At 40.5% G+C, this 11,826-nt stretch overlaps 1 protein-coding gene across 1 annotated transcript in view; it reads left to right on the top strand.

Moving 5' to 3' along the window:
* Positions 1 to 11,826, top strand: part of LOC107694887 (zinc finger protein 91-like) — a gene marked incomplete at both ends in the record, with an annotated part of 96,941 nt that overhangs the window by 6,622 nt on the left and 78,493 nt on the right. Inside the window, one exon of the mRNA XM_016494609.1 lies at positions 1,237 to 1,251. Within this exon, the coding sequence (XP_016350095.1) occupies positions 1,237 to 1,251 (15 nt within the window). The remainder of the gene's footprint in view (positions 1 to 1,236; positions 1,252 to 11,826) is intronic.

Raw genomic sequence — 11,826 nt, 5'->3', positions numbered from 1 at the left:
CATTGCTTCGTAGTAGAAGAGTCCGGGTGCTGGATTGACCTGCCTGCAGTCCAGATCTTTCACCCATAGACAACATTTGGTGCATCCTTAAACGAAACGAAAAATACATCAAAGATGACCACAAACTCTTCAGCAGCTGGAAACCTATATCAGGCAAGAATGGGACCAAATTCCAACACCAAAACTCCAGAAACTCATAACCTCGATGCCCAGACGTCTTCAAAGTGTTTTGAAAGGAAGAGGAGATGCTACACCATGGTAAACATGGCCCCATCGCAACTATTTTGAGATCTGTAGCAGGCATCAAATTTTAAAGGGGTCATATAATGCGATTTCAAGTTTTCCTTTCTCTTTGGAGTGTTACAAGCTCTTGGTGCATATAGAAGATCTGTAAAGTTGCAAAGACTAAAGTCTCAAATCCAAAGAGATATTCTTTATAAAAGTTAAGAGTCAGCCACGCCCTCCTAAAACGACTCATTCTAACACGCCCCGCTCCCTAACACGATGCAGCCATGTCAGGGAGACGCTGTGTATTTCAGTGCGAAAGCAAAAGCACTTTATTTGGCCTTCCGGAAGTAGACCCCCCACCCCTTCAACCGCTGCAGCAATGCTGGCAGCACTCATATGTCTATTTCCCAAACACAACCTCTGGATGTGACGCTGAGCACGTGCACTCAACTTCTTTGGTCGACCATGGCGAGGCCTGTTCTGAGTGGAACCTGTCCTGTTAAACCGCTGTATGGTCTTGGCCACCGTGCTGCAGCTCAGTTTCAGGGTCTTGGCAATCTTCTTATAGCCTACGCCATCTTTATGTAGAGCAACAATTCTTTTTTTCAGATCCTCAGAGAGTTCTTTGCCATGAGGTGCCATGTTGAACTTCCAGTGACCAGTATGAGAGAGTGAGAGCGATAACACCAAATTTAACACACCTGCTCCCCATTCACACCCGAGACCTTGTAACACTAATGAGTCACATGACACCGGGGAGAGAAAATGGCCAATTGGGCCCAATTTGGACATTTTCACTTAGGGGTGTACTCACTTTTGTGGCCAGTGGTTTAGACATTAAAGGCTGTGTGTTGAGTTATTTTGAGGGGACAGCAAATTTACACTGTTATACAAGCTGTACACTCACTACTTTACATTGTAGCAAAGTGTCATTTCTTTAGTGTTGTCACATGAAAAGATATAATAAAATATTTACAAAAATGTGAGGGGTGTACTCACTTCTGTCAGATACTGTACATACAGGTGCATCTCAAAAAATTTGAATATTGTGAAAAAGTTCATTTTTTTGATAACATTTCAAAAAGTGAAACGTTCACATTCTAGATTCATTACATGTAAAGTAAAACATTTCAAACGTTTTTTTTTTGTTTTAATTTTGATGATTAGAGCTTACAGCTCATGAAAGTCAAAAATCCAGTATCTCAAAATATTAGAATATTTCCAATCAAAAAAAGGATTTGCAAAACAGAAAAGTTCAACTTATGTAAAGTTATGTTTAAAAGTATGTTAATTTATGCACTCAGTACTTGGTCTGGGCTCCTTTAGCACAAACTCCAGCATCAGTGAGGTTTGGCATTGAAGCGATCAGCCTGTGGCGCTGCTGAGGCACTATTGAGCCTTCAACTCGTCTGTATTGTTGGCACTATTGAGCCTTCAGCTCGTCTGGATTGTTGGATCGACTGTTTCTCATCTTTCTCTTGGGTTCAGGTCAGGCATGTTGGCTGACCAATCAAGCACAGTAATATCATGGTCAGCAAACCACTTGGAAGTGGTTTTGGCATTGTGGGCAGGTGCTAAAGTTCTGCTGGAAAAGAAAATCAGCATCTCCATGAAGCTTGTCAGCACACCAGCAGATGTCACGGCACCCCAAATCATCACTGACTTCAGAAACTTCACACTGGACTTAAAGCAGCTTAGATTCTGTGCCTCTCCAGTCTTCCCCCAGACTCCACACCTTGATTTCCAAATGAAATGCAAAATTGACCTTTATCTGAAATGAGGACTTTGGACCACTGACAGAACAGTCCAGTTCTTTTTCTCATTAGCCCAGGTAAGATGCTTCTGACGTTGTTTCTGTTTCAGAAGTGGCTTGGTAGCCCTTTTCCTGAAGACGTCTGAGCGTGGTGACTCTTGATGCACTGACTCCACTGAAGTCAGCAGTCTTCCGCATTATTGTGGTTTCAAAGAACAAGAGATACCCAGAATTTATACTGTAGGGATGGTCATTTAATGAAACTCAAATGTAAATATTCTAATATTTTGAGATACTGGATTTTTGACTTTAATGAGCTATAAGCTCTAATCATCAAAATTAAAACAAAAACTTTTGAAATGTTTTACTTTACATGTAATGAGTCTAAAATATATGAAAGTTAACTTTTTGAAATAAGTTTCAAGAAAAAAATTTACTTTTTCACGATACAACTTAACCACTGATTTCTAGTCGTGTCCTCTTTTGGAAGGCCAAACAAAGTAGTTTCGCTTTCACAACGAAACAGCGTCACACACAGTGAGCCGCGGCCTAGAGTATGCGGAGGTCGGCTTGAGTGAGTGGGGGCGTGTTAGAACGAGCCGTTTTAGGTAGGCGTGGTTGACTCTTAACTTTTATAAAGAATATCTCTTTTGGATTTGAGATTTTAGTCTTTGCAACTTTACAGATGTAATTTATGCACCAAGAGCTTGTAACACTCCAAAGCGAAAGGACAAATTGAAATTGCATCATATGACCCCTTTAATGTGTTTTCTTTTCAGAAATTAGCCAACCTTCAATGCCAGCTACAAGATAGTTTGAAGATGAAATGTCACATGGCGCGCGTTGCGTTCTGGGAAACAGTATCCCATGCAGTGTCTTCAGATGCATACATCACATTTCAGCAAATGTAGCAGGTAATCCAGGCATTCCATGCATACAGAAAATTCACATACTATTCACGGTATACACATAGCATATTGCAATATAGTAGGAGTTGTATGGTAGTATGCAATTCCAAACACAGCTTCTGTACTGATTTCAGTGTACTTGAGTTATATTTAGCAGATTCTGGCAAATATAGTAGGTCATCCGGCTATTCCGTGCATACAGAAAATTTGCATACTATGCACAGAATACATACTGGATACTGAAGAAATAGTAAGAGTTGTATGATAGTATGGCATTTCGAACACAGCCCCAGTTACGTCGCCACAACGTAACTTTGTGACGTTAGCAGTAACTGCAACGTCGTGGATCAATAGTTGTGTGCTGGTTATCAGTTGGCAATTTTTTATAATAATTTATTTTCTGTGGGCGGACATGCAGTAGTTTAACCTAATTTATGTCCTCATATGCCCAAACTATTATAAAGGCTGTTTCAACAGCTGTGAATGATGAATACAGACTCGAAATTAATTCAGTTAATTTATTTTGAAAACCGCACAAATATGAACAGTAAAATACACCCAAATTATTAATAAAAACATAAGATGCAAAATATGAATGAAAGCATTCAAGACATTCTATGCTCAGCATCAATATAAACAGCTATGGTATCAGGGCTGTACAGTGCGACATATATGTCACACGTGCTACGAAAAAACTGGTCTGTGCGATGAATAAATTTACCACTGTTAGCACGCGTGCGATACAGTTTTGCATGTTCATAACACAGCCGCTTAATAGTGTGCTTAATAGTGAGTTCGTTGTGCTTGTTTGTGTGTGTGAGATTGATTATACTTGGTAGTTAGGGGTGTGCGATATGACGATTTTTGATCGTGGACTATTAAAATGTCTCCACGATCTGCTTTTGAAGAAATATCGTTGTTTCGTGCTACAGCGCACATTCTATCGGCTACAGTTCTGGCGCCTCCCTCTGTCTCAATATAATGTTCAAAGCCACATGCATTCACATCAGTGTTAGCTCAGCGGTAGTTACTCTCACGGGACACTGCACTTATGCGCAATCACAAAACTACATTATTTCATCAGCTTTAAAGCAATACCGGTTAAACATTTAATTCACGTGCTGTTCTGCATGCGCTTTTTCTGAGCGCGTACTCCTGAAGCGCCACTGAGAGCCTGTCAAAAAGCGCCTGATTATTGGACTAAGTTGTCTTTCGCGTCTGATTGATTTCGCGTCTAATACTGTCAAAATTTCCGAGAGGTAAACTAATGTGTTAAAATGCCAAAAACTGCTGTAATTTGCTCAACTTTCTGGCGAGTGTGCTTGAGAAGCACTGAAATGAATGGGCTTCAATAGGTTGTTTGGAACTATTGGCTGCTCCATGACACGCTTTACTTCCGCATTCCTCAGTTCCTATGGAAGCCTATGGGAGTGTCGCAACTCTGTTTCTCAACGGCTCTGATAGCCTACATACAAACAATGATATTAAAAAGAGTTTTAGCGTCTTTCCAGAGTTCAAGAACTTTGTTTTATACATTTTATCAACCTATTTATTTATTATAAATTGCAGGACTCACCTCAGAAAAGCTAATTCTTCTGTCAGACTCAAAGTAAAAAAGTGCCTCAGACACTAATTTTATCTTAAAGGAACTTTCAGCCTTGTGTCTGAAGTTTAATTACACTTTTTAAATAGCGTTCTGGTAATCAGAAAGCATATAAAGTACATGTAAATGATGGTAATGAAATTACGAGCATACGACATTGCAGTTATGTTGCCAGTAAGTCATTAGGTTACCAGTAGTAACATACATCTTTGGATGCTTCTCCTTAAGTCATTTTGCAATGACTGGAGCCTTTAGCCAGGAGGTTGTGTCATCAGATGGTTACCAACGATCCTGAAGTGTTTCGACTCAACCATAACACTCTCCTGTTGGCGGGTCAGCAGTGGTGGCCAGCCACTACTCACTCCCTCCTGGCTGCCAGCTCAACTCCTCCCTCCTGCTCCAAATCCAACAAGAGGCTCTCTCTGCTGCCTCCCCCAGTCTTCGCACTGCCTTCTTTCTCTCAGCCCCCCTCAGTCCAACGTCTGTCATCAGCTTCCAGGCTGACTGGGCTGGGAAGCCCCTGCATCCCACCTCGACTGGGTACAACCATGTCTGCCAGCCTTTGTCCCTGCAGTCCTGCACCAGGTTTTCATAGCGTTTAGACTTCCTTTCAAATGCCTCCTCCCACCCCTCTTCCCACGGCACTGTAAGCTCCACTAGGATGATCTTCTTTCCTTCTGTGGGGAAAAGGACTGCATCGGGTCTTAAGGTAGTATGGACGACATCTGGGAACTGAAGCCTTATCTTCAAGTCTACCCTAAGCTCCCATGCTTGGGCAGACTGCAGGAGGCTAACCCTGGATTTATTGGGCCCTGGTGGCTTTGTCCCCTCCTTGACAAATGTTATACCAGATGGCAGCTTGCTCTTATGTTGCCATTTCCTGGTCCTCTCCTGCTCTAGGATGTCAGCTAGCACAGTCAGTACTTTGTCATGGCGCCATCTGTATCTGCCCTGGGCAAGCGCGGTCTTATATCCTGACAAGATGTGTGCCATCGTTCCCTTTTGCCCGCAGAGCTTGCATATTGGGTCGTCCCTCGTCCCTCATCCCCCATCTGTGTAGATTCACAGGGGTTGGAAGGGTGTCATAGACGGCCCTAAGCAAGCAGGAGATCCAATATGGCTGGAGCCTCCAAAGGTCAGCCCATGTCACCTTCCTCTTGGGAAGATCCCACCTTGTCCAGGCTCCCTGGGATCCTAGCCCCGCAACCTTTGCCTTCCTCCGCTCTTCTTCTAGGCCCCTTACTTCAGCCTGGACCATGGCTCTCCTCTCCACAGGATTGGCTTTCTCCCACTCTTGGAAGTGGGTCATTCCCAGGCCTTGCCTTCCCATGCATGGTGCTCCGATGATGTCTTTGAGCTTTAAGGTCCCTTCTGCTAGGGCCAGAGATGCTGAGGCCTCCCACTTTAATCCTGAACTGGTTTTTATACCAGCTTCTCTGACCTTGCTGTCTCTTGAGTCCCGAAAGGTCATGGCCACCCTGCACTTTGCTACTTGGAACTCCTCAACCAGGGAAGAGAGGGGTAGTTGTAATTGCCCAGATCTGATGTACAGCCTGGAGGGATTCCCAGCCACCTTTTGAGGTGTGAGTTGATCTTACGTTCCACTCCTTCCACTGCTGTAAGTGGGACCTCATACACTGTCATCAGCCACATCAGTCTGGGGAGCAGGCCATGTTGATAAAGCCATGCTTTAACCTTCCCTGGGAGTCCTAATTTATCAATTTTCTTCAGCCAACCCTCTGCTTGCTTCTCAGTGCTGCGGACATTGTTGTGGTCCCTTAATGACTCATCGTACCACTTTACCAGATACTTGATGGGATTGTCCTTGATGGAAGGGATGATCTCGCCTTGTATGACAAGATTGTACTTGAAGGAGATGTTACCCTTCCTGATGACCAAGCTCCTTGATTTTCTTGGCTTAAAAGTCATTCTGGACCATTTTGCCGCCTCATAAAGCTTTGTTAGAACCCACCTAGCCTGTACATGGGATGATGTTGTGATTGTAAGGTCATCCATATAACCCCTGATAGCTGGTTGCCAGATCCCTGAGTCCATCATTGGGCCTCTGGTTTCCTTTTCTCCTGCTTTGATGATGAGGTTCATGCCCATGATGAACAGGGTGGGGGAGACTGTAAATCCTGTGACAATCCCTCTCTCGAGGTGCTGCCACTGTGTGATGTAGTCCTTCGTTTTAAACGGAGCTTGATTCCATCCAGGTAATATATTACGATTAGATTACCTATCTGGGACATTCTTGGTTATCTTGTTATGTAAGGAGGATGTACTGACGATGTTGTGAGTTGGTAATGGAATGGTAATGGAAATACGTGCATACAACGTTGCCAGCAAGTCATAAAATTACCAAAAAGTACGAATACAATACATAACTGTTACATAGTGTGCTAGCTGTGCTATCATCGATGTTTGAGGCTTAGACCTTTAGAATGATATATAGTTTGTCAAGATTAATTATGTCCCTTTTCATTAAATCTATTCATAAACATTGACACGTGCAAACAAAGAGCGTTTAGTGCGCTGGCATTCTGGTGCGGGTTCACAGGTTAAATGCTAATAAAGTGGGGGTATATATGCTTTTATCAGTGTTTTATGATAAACGTGACTCAATATAACATTGCGACTACAGCAAAAAAGGTTTTACTGTTCTAAAAACACAGATTTGTGAGCATTATTGGAACTGAAGAGGTTAGAATACACCAAAACACACGTGCTGCTTCAAGTCAGATTGTGATCGATCTGCGCAGCGCTGCGTTAAGTCGAACAGACCTATAGAGTGGTGGAACTATGATGCCACTTTGTAGGCAAAAACCTGGAAGTGAGTTAGCATTTTAGCACTTCCAGGTTCCATCGTCTCAGAGTCAATGTTTTTTTTTTTGAATGGGAGTTTTGTTAAATCCCCTAAAATAAGGTCCGTGGTTCACACAAGCTCAAGATACTTCCACGTTTTATTCTACGACATAAAACACACCAGTTACACTCCACTCATGATTTTTTTAAACTGTTACGTTTATTAAAAAAGACGGTTGCTAACAAGTTGCTAAATGGGACTACAGGCACTGTTGGAGACATTAAACTTAATCACGCTGAACAGTTTAATCAATTTACAGTATTTTCCAATTGTAGAATAATTTATAGTACAATTAATTGTAGAATAATCAATAAATAGTTTCCCGCATTTTATATTGTTGTTCGACAATGTTTTTTTTGCTTTGCCCCGAAATGCAACACAAGTCTTCAGATGGAAGAAGCTCGTTTTATCGCTTTCCTACTGATACAGAGACTCGTGTCCATGTAAACACCACATTTACTGGCTTAGTAACGGTTAAAGTGAAACTTTAACGATGCATAGTGCTTAAAGCCATGTTAAAATTAAATGTTTATGGCCATGTTTACGGCCGGTGGCAAATTCGGCAGCCCACCGGTGTTTTGCTCATTGTTATTCCAGTGGACCACCAGCGGCCGCCGCCGCTTTTCCGACAGCGGTCCGCTGATGAGCCACTGGTTTATAATTACTGTTTGCTGGCGGTCCACGGTCGGTCCGTGGTTCATAATCAGTTCGATTACGCTAACCAAAATGTCCTTGCACACAATAATGGATAAAAAACAATGTACAATCACAATTGTACATTTATTTTCAGTGAACAGATTAAATATACAAATGCATTTACAGTATATTTGTTAGATGGTTTTATCCAATGTGACTTTGAAATAAAAGCATTCAGTTCACATATTTGTACCGCAGTATCAGATGGTTTTATCCAATGTGACTTTTAAAGAAGCATTCAGTTCACATATTTGTACCTGTACAAAAGTCAACCACAAAATCAACCATGGTTTGGTTTTACTACAATAACCAACCATTGTTTAACTATGATTGTTGTAGTAAATCCACAGTAACTACCATAACCATGGTCTTACTACAGCATAGCAGTAAACTATAGTAACAACAAATTTTACCATGGTTTCTAAAACTATGCTTACCACAGTTTTACACCAGCATTACTAAAATATTACTATAGTAGAAGTATGATATCAAAACCTTAGCTTGAGAAAAAAAACCTGATTACTACAGTCATGGTTACTAGTTTTACCACAGTAAAAACATGGTTAACTCTAGTAAGAGTACAGTTCTTTTCACAATCAAAGCAGCTTTAGAAAATGCATGTTTCAAGGTTACAATCAAAAAATATCCTTTAAACAGCCAGAGGTGACTGTGACTCACTGGGGAGCATCTTCTGGGAACAAATTAATGTAGATATGTCAATAACTCTAAGATAATACAAGTTATGTGTTCAAAGTAGTGGTGCAACAGATCACAAACCTCACGGTTCGGATCATATTACAGATTTTGAGTCACGGATTGCATCATTTTCGGATCAGCAAAAAAAAAAAAATTAGTGAAAGCTTACTTTAAGTACTTCTATACCACAGCAACAACTACTAGCTTAACTAATAAAGTTAGTAATAAAACAAGAACAATTACACAAATTACAAGCATAGATGAATACAACAAAACACAGTTACAAATAAAGTCAGTAACAGTAGCATTCAGGTGCAGAAATTTAATAATTAAGTGTAAAATAGCACATTATTGCTCACTGCACAAGTTAAATACAGATCTTTGTTAGAGCTGTGGTGTTATTTGAATAGCAGACAGAAACGGGTATTTATTGGCTGCTGTCGCTTTAAGACCAAATGCACAGCACTAATACTGACACACATCCGTTTTTTTCACAGCTGTTTACATTAACTTAAAGGGGGCATAACACACACAGTTTCACCCAATCTAATGTTAATCTTGAGTACCTATAGAGTAGTACTGCATCCTTCATATCTCCAAAAAGTCTTTAGTTTTATCATATTTATAAAAGAAATATACAGCTTTACGATTATCTCCAGTCCCATGCGCTGCCGCCGGATGAAGCGCATTGATGGGCGCGATCTCGCTCTCGCTCTGGTCGATGTGTGCATGGGTGCATTCTTCCGGGAGAAATGCCCATATAAGGAGTTCCACCCGTGTTTACGTCATTAAGTAAACTCTCAGACACTTGTACGAACCCGGAAGTAAGATTCTTGGCACAGAAATACGCTGTCATACGTCCAAATTGTTTTTTGAAACTGTGTCAATTATTAGCATGAGAACTCTTTAACAGTGTAAACAACTCTGAATGCATGAAACAGCATTGTACCCCCCCTTTAAGGTAAACAAAGCTCTTGGAATGGGTTATTTCACGAGGGCCCCTCCAGTATTTTCAAGTCATCAGTAATTCCTGGGTTGTGCTGCACAAAGGCAAATTCCCTGGAATTTTTTTTCAGATGGCATAACACACACAGTTTCACCCAATCTAATGTTAATCTTGAGTACCTATAGAGTAGTACTGCATCCTTCATATCTCCAAAAAGTCTTTAGTTTTATCATATTTATAAAAGAAAAATACAGCTTTACGATTCTCTACGGAAAAATCCAAGCTCCTGGAGGCGCGCCGTGGGCGGAGCTAAAGAGTGACGAGCACTTGAGCGCCAAATGCCAACAAAACAGACATTTGATGCCGTTTCACTTACCGTCTGCAGTTCTGAATCATAACCGGGATCTTTTATAGCTGGGACCGCTCCATCTTTCAGTATCAAACGATGTGCAAATCCAGCGTCGAACTGGGCCTTGTTTATAAAACGTTCGTCAACAAACACACTTGTGAAACTCCGTTGCTGCCCCGGAAAAACAAACTGTATCCACTGTTTACATAACGCTGGGTTCTTTAGGAAGCTGAACAAAGTCATCTTTCCCTTACAACCAAAAACACACTTCTTTGGAGACATTCTTCCTGACCGAGTCCCGTGCAGCGCTGCCGCCGGATGAAGCGCATTGATGGGCGCGATCTCGCTCTCGCTCTGGTCGATGTGTGCATGGGTGCGCTCTTCTGGGAGAAATGCCCATATAAGGAGTTCCACCCTCGTCTACGTCATGAAGAGCCGATCGAAAAAAACTCTCTGAAACTTGTACGAACCCGGAAGTAAGATTTTTAGCACGGACATACATCCAAATTGTTTTTTGAAACTTTGTCCATGCTTAGCATGAGAATCCAACTCTTTAACAATGTAAACAACTCTAAATGCATGAAACAGCATTGTACCCCCCCACCAAGACATAACCGACTGTGTTTACTAGAATACTTGCCAAAACAGGTATTTTAACATAACTCTGTGTGTATGTGAAAAATAGGGTTGCCACATTCAGCGAGGCAAAATAAGGGACACCCATTCACGACCCAAAAAACCCCCCAAGGACACAAATAATCAGTGAGGAACTCAAAGCTCAACAATAAACCATGAGAAAACATGCTCAAGTATGTAAACTTGCAGCAGAACATATTAATATTGTTATTTTAAATTTGATTATTTATAATTATTATTATTATTAGTCTTTTTTTGACAGTTCTGCAGCTGTAACCTGGATGGGATGAATTTTAATTATTTATTTATTTATTTTTATTTGCTTGAATTAGGACTACATTATTATGTAATTATTTGTCCCATTTTTATCTAAACAATTTAGCATTTTTTTTTACTTTTTAAAATGCCAAATTGTATATGAATATATGATTATTTATTATGTATATTTATGATTAATATCAATGATAAATTAATAAATAGGGTCTAACATTAATTATAATATATTAATTTATGTCTAATCATGTCTAAAAATATAATAATTATGTCTAATAAGCTCTGATAATGTATGGAATATTATATTAACAGACTATCCATATTTTAATAAAACAACAGGCCTATACCTTTAGAAGCACAGATGTGTCTGTCACTTTAAAGGTATGGTTCACACAAAAATTAAATAAAGTTCTTTCTTCTGTTGAACACAAAGAAGATACTTTGATAATATATATATTTTTTTACCTTACTATGGAAGTTACAACCAGCAGCTGTTTAGTTGATACATTCTTCAGAGTCATTGGGGACCAGAAACTGTTTGGTTACCTACATTATTTACATTTACATTTAGCAGATTAACTGGCTGTTTTTTGTAACTCATGTGTTTTTAACGTAAACTTGTGTGTGAATGAGAATTAGTTTAGTACTCACATGCTGTGTGGTGGCCGCTTTCTGTCCCTGTGCTTCGGATGTGTGCTCTCAGAAAACTGAAGTTTAAACTAATTTGGTTTAAAACGCATGATTTCAGCGCGATAAACATGATAATCAGAACCAAAACAGATGGTTTTAGCAGGTCCGAGTTGAAAGGCGCAGCTCTATTCTGGAAAAGGAGGCGGGGAGCAGCAGCTCATTTGCATTTAAAGACACAGGCC

The sequence above is a fragment of the Sinocyclocheilus anshuiensis genome, unplaced genomic scaffold (genome assembly GCF_001515605.1).
Source record: "Sinocyclocheilus anshuiensis isolate Anshui unplaced genomic scaffold, SAMN03320099.WGS_v1.1 scaffold418, whole genome shotgun sequence".
NCBI classification, from domain to species: domain Eukaryota; kingdom Metazoa; phylum Chordata; class Actinopteri; order Cypriniformes; family Cyprinidae; genus Sinocyclocheilus; species Sinocyclocheilus anshuiensis.
Note: the sequence above shows the minus strand (reverse complement) of the source record. Positions and strands in the feature narration are given on the sequence as shown.